This window comes from Panulirus ornatus, chromosome 59 (genome assembly GCF_036320965.1).
Source record: "Panulirus ornatus isolate Po-2019 chromosome 59, ASM3632096v1, whole genome shotgun sequence".
Lineage (NCBI taxonomy): Eukaryota > Metazoa > Arthropoda > Malacostraca > Decapoda > Palinuridae > Panulirus > Panulirus ornatus.
In genome coordinates this window covers 19,537,137-19,560,244 of record NC_092282.1, presented here as the reverse complement: position 1 = coordinate 19,560,244, position 23,108 = coordinate 19,537,137, and the positions used below count along the sequence as shown (strand labels likewise).

At 41.1% G+C, this 23,108-nt stretch overlaps 1 protein-coding gene across 1 annotated transcript in view; it reads left to right on the top strand.

Moving 5' to 3' along the window:
* LOC139767208 (DNA helicase MCM8-like) overlaps positions 1-23,108 on the top strand; it is a 214,242-nt gene that overhangs the window by 92,292 nt on the left and 98,842 nt on the right. Inside the window, exons 7-8 of the mRNA XM_071696326.1 lie at positions 7,912-8,143; positions 17,188-17,351. Of these exons, the coding sequence (XP_071552427.1) occupies positions 7,912-8,143; positions 17,188-17,351 (396 nt within the window). The remainder of the gene's footprint in view (positions 1-7,911; positions 8,144-17,187; positions 17,352-23,108) is intronic.

Genomic DNA, 23,108 nt, shown 5'->3' with positions numbered 1-23,108 from the left:
TACCAACAGAGGCTGGTACGCTATTCACTAAGGAATGGGTTATGCGTGACGGATGTCAACGAAGCGAAAACCCGTGACGAAGGTAGACGCTTCGGTTTTGGTCGCACAGTGCTGCCGCCCGAAGGAAGCAGAGGACTGCAGTCAGACGATGGCCTCTGCCGCTGTGCTTCAGCCCACGGGATTTCCCTTTAGTAGTTGTCCTACTATACCAGTAAACAAAGCTGGACAACTTCCGATGCTCAGCTGTTGGTTGGAATGTACTGGATAACCAACCAACGGAGCTAGGGCTTGGGGTACGCAATCACTCGAATTACTCGGCTTTAAGGGCTTTATAAGAGCGAGCGATAATCCGACGCGACCCAAGAGAGTCACTCACTCACCAACTTGTGGAGTTTCTCACCCGAATTAGCCACCAGTGCTGTATCATCAGCGAACAACAACTGACTCAGTTCCCAAGCCCTCTCATCCACAACAGACTGCATACTTGCCCCTCTCTCAAAAACTCTTGCCTTCACCTCCATAACAACCCCATCCATAAACAAATTAAACAACCATGGAGACATCACACACCCCTGCCGCAAACCGACATTCTCTGAGAACCAATCACTTTCCTCTCTTCCAACTCGTACACATGCCTTACATCCTTGGTAAAAACTTTTCACTGCTTCTAGCAACTTACCTCCCACACCATATACTCTTAATACCTTCCACAGAGCATCTCTATAAACTCTGTCGTATGCCTTCTCCAGATCTATAAATGCTACATTCAAATCCATATGTTTTTATAAGTATTTCTCTCATACTTTCTTCAAAGGAAACACCTGATCCACACATCCTCTACCACTTCTGAAACCACACTGCTCTTCCCCACTCTGATGCTCTGTACATGCCTTTACCATTTCAATCGATACCCTCCCATATAATTGCCCAGGTATACTCAACAAACTTATACTTCTGTAATTTGAACACTCACCTTTATCCCCTTTGCCTTTGTACGATGGCACTAAGTATGCATTCTGCCAATCCTCAGGGACTTCACCACGAACCATACATACATTGAATATGCTTACCAACCAGTCAACAACACAGTCACCCCCTTTTTTGATTAGTTCCACTGCAATACCATCCAAACCCTCCACCTTGCCGGTTTTCATCTTCCCAAAGCTTTCACTACCTCTTCTCTGTTTACCAAACCATTCTCCCTGACCCTTCTCACTTCGCACACCACCTCAACCAAAACACCCTATATCTGCCACTCTATCGTCAAACACATTCAACAAACCTTCAAAATACTCACTCCATCTCCTCACTTCACCATGACTTGTTATTACCTTCCCATTAGCCCCCTTCACTGATGTTCCCATGTGCTCTCTTGTCTTACGCTCTTAATTTACCTCCCTTCAAAACATCTTTGTATTTTCCCTAAAGTTTAACGATGCTTTCTCACCCCAACTCTCATTTGCCCTCTTTTTCACCTCTTGCACCTTCCTCTTGACCTCCTCCCTCTTTCTTTTATACATCTCCCAGTAATTTGCACTACCTCCCTGCAAAAATCATCCAAATGCCTCTCTCTTCTCTTTCACTAACAATCTTACTTCTTCATCCCACCACTCACTGTCCTTTCTGAGTATCTGCCCACCTCCCACCTTTCTCATGCGACAAGCATATTTTGTGGAAGCCATCACTGCTTCCCTAAATACATCCCATTCCTCCCCCACTCCCCTTACGTCATTTGCTCACACCTTTTTCCATTCTGTACTCAATTTCTCTTGGTACTTCCTCACACAAGTCTCCTTTCCAAGCTCACTTACTCTCACCACTCTCTTCACCCCGACATTCTCTTCTCTTTTCTGAAAACCTCTACAAATCTTCACCTTCGCCTCCACAAGATAATGGTCAGACATCCCTCCAGTTACCCCTCTCAGCACACTAACATCCAAAAGTCTCTCTTTTACGTGCCTATCAATTAACACGTAATCCAGTAACGCTCTCTGGCCATCTCTCCTACTTACTTATGCATACTTATGTATATCTCTCTTTTTAAACCAGGTATTCCCAATCACTGGTCCTTTTTCAGCACACCAATCTACAAGCTCTTCACCATTTCCATTTATGGAAAGGTATTGATTCAGAGGGTGAAGGCATGAACAGAGCAAGAATTGTGTGAGAAATCCATAGAAAAACAGATGGATTTGCATGTAGCATTTATGGATCTGGAGAAGGCATATGATAGGTTCGATAGAGATGCTTTGTCAAAGCATTAAGAGTATATGGTGTGGGAGGTAAGCTGCTAGAAGCAGAGATGTTTTTATCATGGGTGTAAGGCATGTGTACAAGTAGGAAGAGAGGAGAGTGATTGCTTCTCAGTGTAGGTTGGTCTGCAGTAGGGATGTGTGATGTCCCCATTTTTATTTAATTTGTTTATAGATGGGGTGGTTTTGGAGGTAAATGCAAGAGTTTTAGAGAAAGGGGTGCGTATGCAGTCTGTTGGGGATGAGGGGGTTTGGGAAGTGAGTAAGTTGTTTTTCACCACTGATGCAGCACTGATGGCTGATTCGAGTGAGATACTGAAGACAATGATGACTGAGTTTGGAAAATTGTGTGAAAGGAAAAAGTTAAGAGTAAATGTGAATAAGAGCAAGATCATCAAGGTTCAGCAGATGTTAAGCAACAAGGTAGTTGGGATGTTCGTTTAAGTGAAGAAAAATTGGAGGAAGTGAAGTGTTTTAGATATCTGGGAGTGAACATATCATTGAATGGAACCATGGCAATGGGAGTGAGTCATTGTGTTGGGGAGGGGGTGAAGGTTCTGGGAGTGATGAAGAATGTGTGGAAGAAGAGAACGTTATTTCAGTGAGCAAAAATGGGTATGTTTGAAGGAATCGTAGGAGGATATGTTCGAAATGAAATGTATGAGGACATATGGTATGAAGTGGTTTGATCGAGTAAGTAATGGAAGGGTAAGAGAGATGTGTGGTAATAAAAAGAGTATGAGAGAGCAGAAGAGGTTGTGTTGAAATGGTTTGGATATATAGAGGGAATGAATGAGGTAAGGTTAGCACAGAGGAAATATGTGTCAGAGGCACAGGGAACAAGGAGAAGCGTGAGACTAAATTGCAGGTGGAAGGATGGAGTGAATAAGATTTTGAGTGATCAGGGCCTGAACATACAGGAGGTTGAGAGGCATGCACAGAATAGAGTGAATTGGAATGATGTGGTATACTGGGGTGGACATGCTGTCAGTGAACTGAACCAGGGCATGTGGAATGTATATGATAAACCATGGAAATGTCTGTGGGGCCTGGATGTGGATAGGGAGCTGTGGTTTCAGTGCATCACACATAAAAGCTAGAGTCTGATTGTGAATGAATGTGGCCTTCTTTTTTATTGTCTGTTTTTGTGGTGTTCCTTTGATGAAACGGGGTGGCAATGCTGCTTTCTGTGGGGTTGGGTGATGCCGGTAATGGATGAAGGCAAGCAAGTATGAATATGTGTATGTGTATATATGTATGTATATGTGTATATGTTGATATGTATATGTGCGTGTATGGGTGTTTATGTAATAATCCCATCATCAGGGGAGATACAAGAAAGAAATATAACAGTCAGTTGACATACAATGAAGAGACGTAGCTCTGACATTATTTGATAAGCAGGTGCATTCGAGTCTGGTAACAAGCATATCATAAAATTAATATGTGGACAAGAAGGGGAACTGTTTACAAATTTTATCAACAATAAAGCAATCCAATTTGTATAGACCTTCTCTAATAGTGTTACAGCTCTTTGTGCTTATAATGATAGAAGATTCAGTGATATTTCTCATGGTACAGGAGTTAGAGTTGATAACTGAGATGGCATTACTCCATTGAATGCAATGATCATAATTTTCAACATGATTAAACAAGGCATTTGATTCTTGCCTTGTTCTTATACTATATTAATGTTGCTTAAGTCTAACAGAAAGATCCTTACCAGTCTGCCCAACATTAACTTTCACAATTTCTACATGGCACTCTATAGATACATCCTGCAGAACTTTCTTGTGAGTTCCTGATTAAGATATTCTTTATATTATTGTTGATGCAAAAAGGCAACATTTACATGAAAGGATTTAAGCAATATGGGAAGTAAAGTAAAATTATTATTAAAAGGGAGAACTAAAAGTTCTTGGTGTCAAGGGGAGGCTTGGATTCAACTCTATAAAATGATTTCTTTGCTAACTTAAGGGATTATCAATGAAAGATTTAGGATACTTTAACTTGGATCCAACAAAATATATCTTCTCAAACTCATCATCAATGAACTCTGGACTGCAAATACGTAATGCCCAAAGGAGCATAGACTGGAATGATGATGATTTAACTCTGTCATGTTGAGCTGAGTAATAATGGATATATGAGAATACATTGATAGGTTTTCTGTATATGCTAAACTTAAAGTGGTTTCCATCCCAATGGATCAGGCATCTAAAAATGGTAACAGGAATGGATGAAGGCAGGCAAGTCTCAATATGTACATGTGTATACATGTATATGTCTACGTATGTGTATATATTATTATTATCATACTTTGTCGCTGTCTCCTGTGTTAGCGAGGTAGCGCAAGGAAACAGACGAAAGAATGGCCCAACCCACCCACATACACATGTATATACATACATGCCCACACATGCACATATACATGCCTATACTTTTCAACATATACATACATATACATACACAGACATATACATATATACTCATGTACATACTCATATTTGCTGTGTATATGGGTGTTTGTGTATATATACATGTATATGAGTGGATGGACCATTCTTCGTCTGTTTCCTGGTGCTACTTCGCTGACAAGGGAAACAGCGATTATGTATGTTATGTATAATCATTATTTTCCTTCTCTACAGTAAATTTGATGGAAGGTAATAAATTGTTAAATAAAGGGAGAAATATTTTTAGATTTTCATTTGTTACCAAACACAAAGAACTTCTTCTACATACCTAAAACAAATTGCATTAGAAGGTAAGATATCCTTTAGTAATTTTGTTTCAAAGAATTCCATATAAAGATTACTTAACACAGGTGGAAGAGGGTTACCCATTGCCATACCAAAATTTTGAGTATTATATTCACCTGTCTTTTATGCATAATTTTATCAATTCAGTGAAGACAGACTTTGAAACAGGTAAATGAATATCATCCAATACATCAAATGAATATTCTAAGAGGTCATGAACAGGAACTTTTGTGAACAGAGATGAAACATCAAAGCTAATCAGTTTGAAATCAGAATTATCATTGATATCATTAAGCTTGTTAACTAGATCTGCATTGTTTATGATATTAGAATTTGATATCTTACCCACTAATGTGCTTAATAAAGAAACTAATGACTTTGACAGTTTATATGTGATGGAGCCCACTATACTCACTATATGTCTCTCTGGAAAATTTGGTTTATGTGTTTTGATAAGTCCATACATATATGGCAATGAAGGAGACATAGATGACAGACATTTGATCAGAGAACCATTACTTTCAGCAATAACGTCAGTTCTTTATTGAAATGAGAATTAATGCTTCTAGAGGATTCTTACTGAGTTTAAAGTGTGTTGTATCATCACTTAAAAGATCATTCATTGTAGAGAATACTTACTTTTGTCCATAATCACAATTGTGTTAGTCTTATCTGCTTTAGTATTATGTATATAATAGCCTTTTATAAATTATAGTGTTAATAGCTCTTATAAACCTTTTAGGGCAATTAGGATCTACTGTTTTTGACAAATTTGGCATACACTAAACATTTAGAAAAGGACATACATAAGGATGTGAGGGTCAGTAGGAAAAAGATGGTGCGTTGACATTATTGACTTATTAATTTATAGGTTTGTGAAAGAGAGACTCCTGGATGTGAATGCGTTGAGAGAGGCAGCTGGAGGGATGCCTGATCAGTACCTGGTGGAGGCAAGGGTAAAGATTTTTAGAGTTTTTTGGGGAAGTGGAAATTACGTGGATGTGAAGAATATCGTGAAAGTAAGTGAGCTTAGAAAAGAGACTTAAATGGAGAAATACTAGTAGAGATTGAGAAAAGTATGGTGAAAGGTAAGAGTACACAAAGCTAGGTGAGTGGGTGAGGAATGGAAGGAAGCATTGCTGGCATGTGTGAGAGAAGTGTGTGCATTGTGAAAGGTGGGCAGGTAAGAGAAGTGAGCAGTGCTAGTGAAGGAGTGCTGAAGACTGGGAGATGTACAAGAGAAAGCACAAGGACATCAAGAGGATGTAAGAGTTGTAAAAGAGGGCAAGTGAGAGTTGGGGTTGAATGAGTAACAGCAAACTTTAGCAAAAATAAGATTTTTTTTTTTGAAGGAGGTTAATAGTGTAGAGATAATGAGAGCACATGGAACACTGATGATGGGGACAAATTGGCAAGTGGTAATGGGAAGTTATAAGGCAAAGAGAAGATAGAGTAAACACTTTGAAGAATAGTTAAGTGTTCATGATAGGTTGGGAGATGAAAGTTGTTTGGGTTGGGAAGGTACGCGAAGGTAGAGAGTCATGGTAAGCAGTGAAGAGATGGTATCACTCTGCTTAAACCTAGTCACCTTTGTTTGGTGGAGTATTCAGAATTTTGAGTCAGTGATCTTTCCTGATGCAGTCCCATCATCTCTGTAGCTTCTTGAATTGATAGGGACAACTTAGGGCAAGCGACAAAGTTAAAACTTAACAGTGTTTCATTTGCATAGCATCACCTATACTCATGCACTGTATTATTTACTAAGGACAATGTAAAAATTGGGACTAGGTACGTCTGTTTTTCAACAAGTCAGATTTATGCCTGAACCTGTTCTTAAGTAGTTAGGTAGCAGTGTACAGTTGCAGGTACATACAGTTTCTTGTTCTGCTCAGCCATGCAAGGTGATACTTGTATTTGTGTTAGTGTTATGTGAGTGTATTTAATGTGATTTTAAACTCCAAGAGGGCTACCTTGCATTTGTACTCTTTCAGAAATTTTTGCTTCGTTTGCCTGCACTTTTCTCTGATGGTTTGAGAATTCTAAGGTACTGACTGCAGAAGACTCTTTAGTATGAAATAGCTTGCAGTATATGTCCTTTTGTTATGCTCCCAGGAAAAATCATAGTAGACCATCTCTGATTACAGCAAACAAACAGATAATTCATATGTGAAGAGGGAGATTGGAAGAGGAAACTTAGAAGCTCAGTGGACAATAGCTGATGAAGAAAGATTTATCAGTTTTCAGATAATTTGAACATGTAAACAAAAGAAGAGGTGTAAGAGTAACTATGAATAAAGGCATTGATTGTAGAAATAGGAGGGTAATCTTAGGTGACATAGGAAGACAGAGCTCTGGATAGGCCACCCTCCCATGTAAATTAGAAATTACTCATTTGACATCGAAAGAATAGATGAATTTACAGAATGGTGTATCATTTCATTCACACTTCTTCCCACATTCAAAAGCGGATAAAGCAATTAGAGGCTTGCAGATCCAGCAGAAGTTCTGAAATTATCAAAAATTTCTTACTTTTGTGTAATCATATAATTTTGCATACTCCTAGATATAAGAATTTCAAAAAGCTCTGAGTGCTGCCACAGCAAGTACATTATGTACATAAGGAAGCATGAAAATGAATTGAGAAGCAGAGTGAATATAAAACAGTGATAGAGAAGAATGGACATTGCCATCTGTGGAGAAAAAAATATAGATGCTGATAATGTATGGTAGGCAACTAAGAGATGCTTTTTTTGTGAATTTTACCATGATACAAGCAGTATTAGGAAAATAGCAGTTCCTTCTTTATTCATGGAATTTTTTTCTCTGGGAGACTCTCTGTTATAAGATATATATGTATAGATAACCCAGTTAAACTAATTTAGGATTTTGATTCACAGGAGATCCAAGCAGAGCCTTACCTCTTCAAGTTACTAGTAGCATCCCTCTGTCCTGCAATTTATGGGCATGAACTTGTTAAAGCTGGTTTGGTCCTTTGTCTCTTTGGGGGTTGCTCCAAATCTGGATTTGACCGTGTTCCTGTACGAGGAGACTCCCACATCTTAGTTGTGGGCGACCCAGGTTTAGGAAAAAGTCAGATGTTACAAGCTTGTGCTAATGTTGCACCTAGAGGTAAGCACATAATTTCTTTTATTGTTTTGAGATACTATTATCCTTACTTTATACTTATTTAATCATGACACATTAACACATTTAGTTGTTATTATGCAGCCACCAACTAGGGAGGTACTGTCCAGTACTGTCCACCTGGTTATCAGTAGGTTCAATGACAGCTGCATTGTGTGCTAGCACTTCAGTAGTTGTCAAGTTGCACTCCTTTGATCTGAGTAGCTGTCTTTTCTTTATGCCTCAACCACACATGGACTGCTGGCATTCTGCCCACAAACATTAAATGTCTCCTTGTCACACATAACATTTGTCATCACTTTACAAACACAAATTCTTCTTAACTAGATTTTTCTGCAGAGTGCTATGCATCAGCCCTCCCAAAAGACTGAGAAGTGGCATTGGGTTTCTTGAGTTATGGAGACTCATTTGCCATGGCCATCCCCTTGAGGAAGATCTCAAAGGGAATGGGCATTAGAGATATATTTTTTTTGTTATACTTGATCTCTGTTTCCCATGTCAGCAAGATACTACCAGGAAACAGACAAAGAAATGGCCCATCCACTCATATATGCAAATATATACATAAACGCCTATACTTACACATATACATATCAACATATACACATACACAGGCATATACATTTATACACATGTACATATTCATACTTGCTTGCCTTCATCCATTTCTGGTGCCACCCCGCCCCATAGGAAACAGCATTGCTACCCCTCGCTTCAGCGAGGTAGCACCAGGGAAACAGACCAAAAAAGGCCACATTTGTTCACAGTCTCTAGCTGCCATTTGTAATGTTCCAAAACCATAGCTTTCTGTCCACATCTAGGCTCCACAGGCCTTTCTATGGTTTACCCCAGACGTTTCACACACCTTGGTTCAGTCCATTGACGGCATGTTGACCTCGGTATACCATATCATTCCAGTTCACCCTATTCCTTGTTCACCTCTCACCCTCCTGTATGTTCAGGCCCCAATCACTCAAGCGCTTTTGCACTCCATCCTTCCACCTCCAATTTGGTCTTCTGCTTCTCCTTTTTCCTTCCACCTTTGACACGTATATCCTCTTTTTCAACCTTTCCCCACTCATTCTCACCATATATCCAAACCATTTCAATTCACCTTCTGCTCTCTCAGCCACACTCTTTTTATTTCCACTTATCCCTCTTACCCTTTCATTACTTACTTGATCAAACCACCTCACGCAACATATTGTCCTCAAACTTTTCATTTCCAACACATCCACCCTCCTACATACAGCCCTATCTATATCCCATGCTTCACAACTACTTAATATTGTTGGAACTACCATTCTTTCAAACATATCTATTTTTGTTCTCTGGGATAACATTCTCTCTTTCCACACATTCTTCATTGCTCCCAGAACCTTCACCTCCTCTCCCACCCTGTGACTCACTTCCACTTCCATGGTTCTGTTCGCTGTTAAGTCCACTCCCATTTATCCAAAACAGTTCACTTCCTCCAATTTTTCTATGTTCAAACTTACATCCCATCTGACTTGATCTGCAACCCTGCTGAACTTATTTGGTTTGGACATAAGGAGAAAATGAGGAAAGGTTGACAAAGATGATATATGTGTTGGAAGTGGAGGGATACATTGAGAAGTGGAAGACCAAGTTAGAGATGGAAGGATGGAGTGATCAGGGTCTGAACATGCAGGAGGGTGAAAGGCATGCATGGAATAGTGTGAATTGGAATGATGTGGTATTGGAATTGGAATGATGTGGATTGACGAGCATTCGGGGTAAACCATGGAAAGTCTGTGGTGCCTGGATGTGGATAAGCTGCTGTGGTTTTGATGCATTACACATGACAGGTAGAGGGTGGATGTAGCCTTTTCTTCATCTGTTTCTGGTGCTACCTCACTCACATGGGAAACAACAATCAAGTATAGGAATATTTGCATTTTTTCATACTTGATCACCATTTCCTACCTGGAAACAGATGAAGAAAGGCACAGCCACTTACATACACATATACATACATAGATATACACAGACACACACACACACACCCACCTACTTATGTATATATGAGAGCATAGGTAGAGGAAGAATAGGAGGAGTAATGGGAGAACTTTAATTCTCTAATGTTTCGACCCTCAGGGTCTTGTTCACAAAGATGACATTCAGTGTTTTTGTTTGTTTTAAGATCATCAAACCTCTGCTTGGTTCAACACAGGCCTTTGTCTTTTGATGTCCACAGACTGACTGTAAATACAAGTGCACACGGGACACCTTGTGGGCTGCCTGAGAATTCTGCTCCCTGATTGGCTGTTGTGCCCCCTACTTTGCACCTAACTTACAACCCATGAGCTTACTGCTTTCGCTATACACACAAAACCTTCCCTATGGTTTATGTTATTATTTACATTGATGTATGCAACTTCAATTATTTTACTCATTCTCTTTGTTGAACCCTTATTTGATATTACAGCACCATTCCAGTTAAGGATGTGTCCATGCCTGTAAACATGAACCTCTAGAGAATTGGATGTCCTATGAGCTCTTACATGATTCCTATGCTCAGTTATATGTTTCTCAAGCCCACATCCTGACTCACCATAGTAGGAAGGGCAATCATTACAGGATATTTTATATACTACACTATTTTCATTAACAGGGCCGTTGCATTTAGGTTTTACCATTTCTTCTATCGTAATGCTAGATGCTCTAGCTACTCTTACACCTGCTTTCATGAGAAAATCATCCAGGTCTAAAGTGTCTTTTGAGTTAGGAACATTGATAAAACTGGTCATTTCATGTGTGGTGGGGTGGCGGTGGCGGGAATGGATGAAGGCAGCATGTGGCATGTGTACATATATATGTGTCTGTGTATGTATATGTTGAAATGTATAGGTATGCACATGTGCTTCACATGCCCTGGTTCAATCCATTGACAGCATGTCGACCCCGGTATACCACATCGTTCCAATTCACTCTATTCCTTGCATGCCTTTCACCCTCCTACATGTTCAGGCCCCGATCGCTCAAAATCTTTTTCACTCCATCTTTCCACCTACAATTTGGTCTCCCACTTCTCCTCGTTCCCTCCACCTCTGACACATATATCCTCTTTATCAATCTTTCCTCACTCATTCTCTCCATGTGACCAAACCATTTCAAAACACCCTCTTCTGCTCTTTCAGCCACACTCTTTTTATTACCACACATCTCTCTTACCCTTTCATTGCTTACTCAATCAAACCACCTCGCACCACATATTGTCCTTAAACATCTTATTTCCAACACATCCAACCTCCTCCGCACAACTCTATCTACAGCCCATGCCTTGCAACCATATAACATTGTTGGAACCACTATTCCTTCAAACATACCTATTTTTACTTTCCAAGATAATGTTCTCACCTTCCACACATTTTTCAATGCTCCCAGAACTTTTGCCCCCTTCCCCCACCCTGTGACTCACTTCCACTTCCATGGTTCCATCCTCTGCCAGATCCACTCCCAGATATCTAAAACACTTCACTTCCTTCAGTTTTTCTCCATTCAAACTTACCTCCCAAACTTACCTACTGGGAAATTATATGGGAGGGTATTGATTGAAAGGGTGACGGCATGTACAGAGCATCAGACTGGGGAAGAGCAGTGTGGTTTCAGAAGTGGTAGAGGATGTGTGGATCAGGTGTTTGCTTTGAAGAATGTATGTGAGAAATACTTAGAAAAGCAAATGGATTTGTATGTAGCATATATGGATCTGGAGAAGTCATATGATAGTGTTGATAGAGATGCTCTGCGGAAGGTATTAAGAATATATGGTGTGGAAGGCAAGTTATTAGAAGCAGTGAAAAGTTTTTCTCGAGGATGTACGGCATGTGTACAAGTAGGAAGAGAGGAAAGTGATTGATTCTCAGTGAATGTTGGTTTGTGGCAGGGGTGCATAATATCTTCATGGTCGTTTAATTTGTTTATGGATGGGGTTGTTAGGGAGGTGAATGCAAGAGTTTTGGAGAGAGGGGCAAGTATGAAGTCTGTTGTGGATGAGAGGGCTTGGGAAGTGAGTCAGGTGTTGTTCGCTGGTGATATAGTGCTGGTGGCTGAGTCGGTGAGAAACTGCAGAAGCTGGTGACTGAGTTTGGTAAAGTGTGTGAAAGAAGAAAGCTGAGAGTAAATGAGAATAAGAGCAAGGTTATTAGGTACAGTAGGGTTGAGGGACAAGTCAATTGGGAGGTACGTTTGAATGGAGAAAAAGAGGAGGAAGGGAAGTGTTTTAGTTATTGTAGTGGATTTGGCTGCAGATGGTACCATGGAAGCGGAAGTGAGTCACAAGGTGGGGGAAGGGCGCAAAAGTTCTGGGAGCGTTGAAAAATGTGTAGAAGGTGAGAACATTATCTCGGAAAGCAAAGATGGGTGTGTTTGAAGGAATTGTGGTCCCTACAATGTTATATGGATGCAAGGCGTGGGCTATAGATAGGGTTGTGTGGAGGAGGTTGGATGTGTTGGAAATGAGATGTTTGAGGACAATATGTGATGTGAGGTGGTCCGATCGAGTAAGTAATGAAAGGGTAATAGAGAAGTGTGGTAATAAAAAGAGTGTGGTTGAGAGAGCAGATGAGGGTGTATTGAAATGGTTTGGTCACATGGAAAGAATGAGTAAGGAAAGATTGACACAGCAGATATATATGTCAGAGATAGAGGGAACGAGAAGTGGGAGATGAAATTGGAGGTGGAAGGATGGAGTGAAAAAGATTTTGAGCGATTGAGGCCTGAACATGCAGGAGGGCGAAAGGCGTATGAGGAAAGGGTAAGAGAGATGTGTGGTAATAAAAAGAGTGTGGTTGAGAGAGCAGAAGAGTGTGTATTGAAATGGTTTGGTCACGTGGAGAGAATGAGTGAGGAAAGATTGAAAAAGCAGATATATTTGTCAGAGGTGGAGGGAACAAGAAGTGGGAGACGAAATTGGAGGTGGAAGGATGGAGTGAAAAAGATTTTGAGCGATCAGGGCAATGGGAATGAATGAATGAAGGCAGCAAGTATGAAATATGTACATGTGTATATATGTATATGTCTGTGTATGCATATATATGTATACGTTGAAATATATAGGTATGTATATGTGCATTTGGACGTGTATGTATATACATGTGTATGTGGGTGGGTTGGGCCATATAATAAATAGTAAATTTATTATTCTTTTTTTTATTATACTTTGTTGCTGACTCCTGTGTTAGCGAGGTGGCGCAAGGAAACAGACGAAAGAATGGCCCAACCCACCCACATACACATGTATATACATACACATCCACACACGCACATATACGTACCTATACATCTCTACGTATACATATATATACACACACAGACATATGCATATATACACATGTACATAATTCATACTGTTGTCTGCCCATATTCATTCCCATCGCCACCCTGCCACACATGTAATGAAAACCTCCTCCCCCTGCATGTGTGCAAGACAGCGCTAGGAAAAGACAACAAAGGTCACTTTCGTTCACACTCAGTCTCTAGCTGTCATGTATAATGCACCGAAACCACAGCTCCCTTTCCACATCCAGTCCCCACAAAACTTTCCATGGTTTACGCCAGACGCTTCACATACCCTGATTCAATCCATTGACAGCACGTCAACCCCGGTATATCACATTGTTCCAGTTCACTCCATTCCTTGTATGCCTTTCATCCTCCAGCATGTTCAGGCCCTGATCACTCAAAATCTTTTTCACTCCATCTTTCCACCTCCAATTTGGTCTCCCACTTCTCCTCGTTCCCTCCACCTCTGAACACATATATCCTCATTGTCAATCTTTCCTCACTCATTCTCTCCATGTGACCAAACCATTTCAAAACACCCTCTTCTGGTTTCTCAACCACACTTTTTACTACCACACATTTCTCTTACCATTTCATTACTTAATCAAACCACCTCACAACACATATTGTCCTCAAACATCTGATTTTCAGCACATCCACCGTCCTCCACACAAGTCTATCTATAGCCCACACCTCACAACCATATAACATTGTTGGAACCACTGTTCCGTCAAACATACTCATTTTTGTTTTCCAAGATAACGTTCTCGACTCCCATACATTTTTCAACACTTCCAGAAATTTCGCCCCCTCCCACACCCTATGATTCACTTCCACTTCCATGGTTCCATCCGCTGCCAAATCCACTCCCAGATATCGAAAACACTTCACTTCCTCCAGTTTTTCTCCATTCAAACTTACCTCCCAATTGAGAGTCCCTCAACCCTACTGTACCTAATAACCTTGCTCTTATTCACATTTTTTCTCAGCTTTCTTTTTTCACACACTTTACCAAACTCAGTCACCAGCTTCTACATTATCTCACCCGAATCAGCCATCAGCACTGTATCATCAGTGAACAACAACTGACTCACTTCCCAAGCTCTCTCATCCACAACACACTGCATACTTGTCCCTCTTTCCAAAACTCTTGCATTTACCTCCCTAACAACCCTATCCATAAGATTAAACAACCATGGAGAAATCACGCACCCATGCCGCAAACCAACATTCACTGAGAACCAGTCACTTTCCTCTCTTCCTACTCGTACACATGCCTTACATCTTCGATAAAACTTTTCACTGCTTCTAACAACTTACCTCCCACACCATATATTCTTAATACCTTCCACAGAGCATCTCTATCAACTCTATCATATGCCTTCTCCAGATCCATGTATGCTACATACAAATCCATTTGCTTTTCTAAGTATTTCTCATACATTCTTCAAAGGAGACACTTGATCCGCACATCCTCTACCACTTCTGAAACCACACTGCTCTTCCCCAATCTGATGCTCTGTACATGCCTTCACCCTCTCAATCAATACACTCCCATATAATTTCCCACGAATACTTAACAGACTTATACATTTGTAATTTGAACACTCACTCTTATGCCCTCTGCCTTTGTACAGTGGCACTATGCTAGCATTCCGCCAGTCCTCAGGCACCTCACCATGAATCATACATACATTAAATAATCTTACCAACCAGTCAACAATACAGTCACCCCCTTTTTTAATATATTTCACAGTAATACCACCCAAACCCGCTGCCTTGCCAGCTTTCATCTTCCGCAAAGCCTTTACTACCTCTCCTCTATTTACCAAATCATTCTCCCTAACCCCTCCCACTTTGCATACCACCTCGACCAAAACACCCTATATCTGCCACTCTATCATCAAACACATTCAACAAACCTTCAAAATACTCACTCATCTCCTTCTCATATCACCACTACTTGTTATCACCTCCTCATTTGCCCCCTTCACTGATGTTTCCATTTGTTCCATTGTTTTACGCACCCTATGTACCTCCCTCCAAAACATCTTTTTATTCTTCCTAGAATTTAATGATACTCTCTACCCAACTCTCATTTGCCCACTTTTTTGTCTCGTCCACCCTTCTCTTGACCTCCTGCCTCTTTCTTTTATCATCTCCAAGTCATTTGCATTATTTCCCAGCAAAAATCGTCCAAATGCCTCTCTCTTCTCTTTCACTTATAATCTTACTTCTTCATCCCACCACTCACTACTCTTTCTAATCTACCCACCTCCCATGCTTCTCATGCCACAAGCATCTTTTGTGCAAGCCATCACTGCATCCCTAAATACATCCCATTCCTCCCCCACACCCCTTACGTCCTTTCTTCTCACCTTTCTCCATTCTGTACTCAGTCTCTCCCAGTACTTCCTCACACAAGTCTCCTTCCCAAGCTCACTTACTCTCACCACTCTCTTCACCCCAACATTCTCTCTTCTTTTCTGAAAACCTCTATAGATCTTCACCTTCACCTCCACAAGATAATGATCAGACATCCCTCCAGTTGTACTTCTCAGCACATTAACATCCAAAAGTCTCTCTTTTGCGCACCTATCAATTAACACGTAATCCAATAATGCTCTCTGTCCATCTCTCGTACTTACATACGTATACTTATGTATATCTCTCTTTTTAAACCAGATATTCCCAGTCACCAGTCCCTTTTCAGCACATAAATCTACAAGCTCTTCACCATTTCTATTTACAACACTGAACACCCCATGTATATCAGTTATTCCCTCAACTGCCACATTACTCGCCTTTGCATTCAAATCACCCATCACTATAACCCGGTCTCGTGCATCAAAAGTATTAACACACTCACTCAGCTGCTCCTAAAACACTTGCCTTTCATGATCTTTCTTCTCATGCCCAGGTACATATGCACCAATAATCACCCATGTCTCTCCATCCACTTTCAGTTTTACCCATATCAATCAAGAGTTTACTTTCTTACACTGTATTACATACTCCTACCACTCCTGTTTCAGGAGTAGTGCTACTCCTTCCCTTGCTCTTGTCCTCTCACTAACCCCTGACTTTACTCCCAAGACATTCCCAAACCACTCTTCCCCTTTACCCTTGAACTTTGTTTCACTCAGAGCCAAAACATCCAGGTTCCTTTCCTCGAACATAGTACCTATCTTTCTTTTTTTCTCATCTTGGTTACATCCACACACATTTAGAGACCCCAACCTGAGCCTTCGAGGAGGATGAGCACTCTCCGCTTGACTCCTTCTGTTTCCCCATTTAGAAAGTTAAAATACAAGGAGGGTAGGGTTTCTAGCCCCCTGCTCCCGTCCCCTTTAGTCGCCTTCTACGACACAAGAGGAATGCGTGGGAAGTATTCCTTTTCTCTTATCCCTAGGGATGTAAGATATGTGTGTGTGTGTTTGTGTATGTGTGTATTTTTGTGAGTGGATGTGTGTTTCTTTGTTTTTTGGAATTACCTCATTAATGCAGAAAAAAGCAATCAAGTATTAAAAAGTAATAAAGAAATCTTCATTGCTCTCATGTGTACCTTCTTTATTAGCTTTTTGTGCTTCTTTAGGTGCAGTGGCTAAACTTGAGAAGGATATTGTAGTTTCCACATATTTTAACTTTAATTATTAATAGTTAAATGAAATGTAGAATCCAGGTGCTCTAATGATTTTGAAATTTATATGATTGACAATTTCTAGGTGTGTATGTGTGTGGGAATACAACCACAACCTCAGGTTTGACGGTGACCTTGTGTCGGGAAAGTAATTCAGGAGATTATGCATTGGAAGGAGGTGCTTTAGTCTTAGCTGACCAAGGAGCCTGTTGCATTGATGAATTTGATAAGATGAGCAGTCAGCATCAGGTAAGTTAGAGGGGTTTAGTTCAAGGCTAACAAAGATTTAGCAGATTTTTTTCAAAATTACATTTTTGTGTGGCAATTTTCTTAGCATAATTTGCAAATAACCAAGAAAAGTAAATTTATAATGTTTATACTTTAGGGTCAGATCATCCTGCAAGCCTTTAGACAGTCTGTAGGTTTCCTGGGATAATCTCTTGATCCTCTGCCTCATGGTGAGATAAATGCCTTTCACTCCTCACTAACCACTTATTCAATGCTAATGGTCTGTTGGTTCTGACTGGGTCTATCTTGACTAGTCAGCAACCTTTGTTTGGCAATGACATCATTATTTTGTTGGCTAGTTATACTGACCTGTCACATAATTTTCTGGATCCCAAACATATACAGGTATTCTGATCCAGCCCTTTTGTTTAGTCCATGTTTTTATACTTTATCATGGAGAAATATTTTCTTCTGATTTGGTTTGGATGTGGTGTATTTATGTAGTTGAATTATTGTACTTTTTATGCCACATATTTATCAGCATTATTATTTTTTATTTATTTATTTTGCTGTCTCCCGCGTTTGCGAGGTAGCGCAAGGAAACAGACGAAAGAAATGACCCAACCCTCCCCCATACACATGTATATACATACACATCCACACATGCAAATATACATACCTATACATCTCAACGTACACATATATATACGCACACAGACACATACATATATACCCATGCACACAATTCACCCTGTCTGCCTTTATTCATTCCCATCGCCACCTCGCCACACATGGAATACCATCCCCCCTCCCCCCTCATGTGTGCAAGGTAGCGCTAGGAAAAGACAACAAAGGCCCCATTCGTTCACACTCAGTCTCTAGCTGTCATGCAATAATGCCCGAAACCACAGCTCCCTTTCCACATCCAGGCCCCACACAACTTTCCATGGTTTACCCCAGACGCTTCACATGCCCTGATTCAATCCACTGACAGCACGTCAACCCCGGTATACCACATTGATCCAGTTCACTCTATTCCTTGCCCGCCTTTCACCCTCCTGCATGTTCAGGCCCCGATCACTCAAAATCTTTTTCACTCCATCTTTCCACCTCCAATTTGGTCTCCCACTTCTCCTTGTTCCCTCCACCTCCGACACATATATCCTCTTTGTCAATCTTTCCTCACTCATTCTCTCTATGTGCCCAAACCATTTCAAAACACCCTCTTCTGCTCTCTCTACCACGCTCTTTTTATTTCCACACATCTGTCTTACCCTTACATTACTTACTCGATCAAACCACCTCACACCACACATTGTCCTCAAACATCTCATTTCCAACACATCCACCCTCCTGCGCACAACTCTATCCATAGCCCACGCCTCGCAACCATACAACATTGTTGGAACCACTATTCCTTCAAACATACCCATTTTTGCTTTCCGAGATAATGTTCTCGACTTCCACACATTCTTCAAGGCTCCCAGGATTTTCGCCCCCTCCCCCACCCTATGATTCAGTTCCGCTTCCATGGTTCCATCCGCTGCCAGATCCACTCCCAGATATCTAAAACACTTTACTTCCTCCAGTTTTTCTCCATTCAAACTTACCTCCCAATTGACTAGACCCTCAACCCTACTGTACCTAATAACCTTGCTCTTATTCACACTTACTCTTAACTTTCTTCTTTTACACACTTTACCAAACTCAGTCACCAGCTTCAGCAGTTTCTCACATGAATCAGCCACCAGCGCTGTATCATCAGCGAACAACAACTGACTCACTTCCCAAGCTCTGTCATCCACAACAGACTTCATACTTGCCCATCTTTCCAAAACTCTTGCATTCACCTCCCTAACAACCCCATCCATAAACAAATTAAACAACCATGGAGACATCACACACCCCTGCCGCAAACCTACATTCACTGAGAACCAATCACTATCCTCTCTTCCTACACGTACACATGCCTTACATTCTTGATAAAAACTTTTCACTGCTTTTAACAACTTGCCTCCCACACCATATATTCTTAATACCTTCCACAGAGCATCTCTATCAAGTCTATCATATGCCTTCTCCAGATCCATAAATGCTACATACAAATCCATTTGCTTTTCTTAGTATTTCTCACATACATTCTTCAAAGCAAACACCTGATCCACACATCCTCTACCACTTCTGAAACCACACTGCTCTTCCCCAATCTGATGCTCTGTACATGCCTTCACCCTCTCAATCAATACCCTCCCATATAATTTACCAGGAATACTCAACAAACTTATACCTCTGTAATTTGAGCATTCACTCTTATCCCCTTTGCCTTTGTACAATGGCACTATATACGCATTCCGCCAATCCTCAGGCACCTCACCATGAGTCATACATACATTAAATAACCTTACCAACCAGTCAACAATACAGTCACCCCCTTTTTTAATGAATTCCACTGCAATACCATCCAAACCTGCTGCCTTGCCGGCTTTCATCTTCCGCGAAGCTTTTACTACCTCTTCTCTGTTTACCAAATCATTTTCCCTAACCCTCTCACTTTGCACACCACCTCGACCAAAACACCCTATATCTGGCACTCTATCATCAAACACATTCAACAAACCTTCAAAATACTCACTCCATCTCCTTCTCACATCACCACTAATTGTTATCACCTCCCCATTAGCGCCCTTCACTGAAGTTCCCATTTGCTCCCTTGTGTTACGCACTTTATTTACCTCCTTCCAGAACATCTTTTTATTCTCCCTAAAATTTAATGATACTCTCTCACCCCAACTCTCATTTGCCCTCTTTTTCACCTCTTGCACCTTTCTCTTGACCTCCTGTCTCTTTCTTTTATACATCTCCCACTCAATTGCATTTTTTCCCTGCAAAAATCGTCCAAATGCCTCTCTCTTCTCTTTCACTAATAATCTTACTTCTTCATCCCACCACTCACTACCCTTTCTAATCAACCCACCTCCACGCTTCTCATGCCACAAGCATCTTTTGCGCAATCCATCACTGATTCCCTAAATACATCCCATTCCTCCCCCACTCCCCTTACTTCCATTCTTCTCACCTTTTTCCATTCTGTACTCAGTCTCTCCTTGGTACTTCCTCACACAAGTCTCCTTCCCAAGCTCACTTACTCTCACCACCCTCCTCACCCCAACATTCACTCTTCTTTTCTGAAAACCCATACAAATCTTCACCTTATCCTCCACAAGATAATGATCAGACATCCCTCCAGTTGCACATCTCAGCACATTAGCATCCAAAAGTCTCTCTTGCGCGCCTGTCAATTAACACGTAATCCAATAACGCTCTCTGGCCATCTCTCCTACTTACATACGTATACTTATGTATATCTCGCTTTTTAAACCAGGTATTCCCAATCACCAGTCCTTTTTCAGCACATAAATCTACAATCTCTTCACCATTTCCATTTACAACACTGAACACCCCATGTATACCAATTATTCCCTCAGCTGCCACATTACTCACCTTTGCATTCAAATCACTCATCACTATAACCCGGTCTTGTGCATCAAAACCACTAACACACTCATTTAGCTGCTCCCAAAACACTTGCCTCTCATGATCTTTCTTCTCATGCCCAGGTGCATATGCACCAATAATCACCCATCTCTCTCCATCAACTTTCAGTTTTACCCATATTAATAGAGAATTTACTTTCTTACATTCTATCACATACTCCCACAACTCCTGTTTCAGGAGCACTGCTACTCCTTCCCTTGCTCTTGTCCTCTCACTAACCCCTGACTTTACTCCCAAGACATTCCCAAACCACTCTTCCCCTTTGCCCTTGAGCTTCGTTTCACTCAGAGCCAAAACATCCAGGTTCCTTTCCTCAAGCATACAACCTATATCTCCTTTTTTCACATCTTGGTTACATCCACACACATTTATACACCCCAATCTGAGTGTACGAGGAGGATGAGCACTCCCCGCGTGACTCCTTCTGTTTCCCATTTTTTAGAAAGTTAAAATACAAGGAGGGGAGGATTTCTGGCCCCCCGCTCCCGTCCCCTCTAGTCGCCTTCTATGACACGTGAGGAATGCTAGGAAGTATTCTTTCATCCCTATCCCCAGGGATAATATATATATACACATATATACATACATATACACACATACACACACACATATATTTTTTTTTTTTTTTTTGCTTTGTCGCTATCTCCTGCGTTTGCGAGGTAGCGCAAGGAAACAGACGAAAGAAATGGCCCAACCCACCCCCATACACATGTATATACATACGTCCACACACGCAAATATGCACACCTACACAGCTTTCCATGGTTTACCCCAGACGCTTCACATGCCTTGATTCAATCCACTGACAGCACGTCAACCCCGGTATACCACATCGCTCCAATTCACTCTATTCCTTGCCCTCCTTTCACCCTCCTGCATGCTCAGGCCCCGATCACACAAAATCTTTTTCACTCCATCTTTCCACCTCCAATTTGGTCTCCCTCTTCTCCTCGTTCCCTCCACCTCCGACACATATATTCTCTTGGTCAATCTTTCCTCACTCATTCTCTCCATGTGCCCGAACCATTTCAAAACACCCTCTTCTGCTCTCTCAACCACGCTCTTTTTATTTCCACACATCTCTCTTACCCTTACGTTACTTACTCGATCAAACCACCTCACACCACACATTGTCCTCAAACATCTCATTTCCAGCACATCCATCCTCCTGCGCACAACTCTATCCATAGCCCACGCCTCGCAACCATACAACATTGTTGGAACCACTATTCCTTCAAACCTACCCATTTTTGCTTTCCGAGATAATGTTCTCGACTTCCACACATTCTTCAAGGCCCCCAGAATTTTCGCCCCCTCCCCCACCCTATGATCCGCTTCCATGGTTCCATGGTTCCATCCACTGCCAGATCCACTCCCAGATATCTAAAACACTTCACTTCCTCCAGTTTTTCTCCATTCAAACTCACCTCCCAATTGACTTGACCCTCAACCCTACTGTACCTAATAACCTTGCTCTTATTCACATTTACTCTTAACTTTCTTCTTTCACACACTTTACCAAACTCAGTCACCAGCTTCTGCAGTTTCTCACATGAATCAGCCACCAGCGCTGTATCATCAGCGAACAACAACTGACTCACTTCCCAAGCTCTCTCATCCCCAACAGACTTCATACTTGCCCCTCTTTCCAAAACTCTTGCATTCACCTCCCTAACAACCCCATCCATAAATAAATTAAACAACCATGGAGACATCACACACCCCTGCCGCAAACCTACATTCACTGAGAACCAATCACTTTCCTCTCTTCCTACACGTACACATGCCTTACATCCTCGATAAAAACTTTTCACTGCTTCTAACAACTTTCCTCCCTCACCATATATTCTTAATACCTTCCACAGAGCATCTCTATCAACTCTATCATATGCCTTCTCCAGATCCATAAATGCTACATACAAATCCATTTCCTTTTCTAAGTATTTCTCACATACATTCTTCAAAGCAAACACCTGATCCATACATCCTCTACCACTTCTGAAACCACACTGCTCTCCCCCAATCTGATGCTCTGTACATGCCTTCACCCTCTCAATCAATACCCTCCCATATAATTTACCAGGAATACTCAACAAACTTATACCTCTGTAATTTGAGCACTCACTCTTATCCCCTTTGCCTTTGTACAATGGCACTATGCACACATGTACAGAGCATCAGATTGGGGAAGAGCAGTGTGGTTTCAGAAGTGGTAGAGGATGT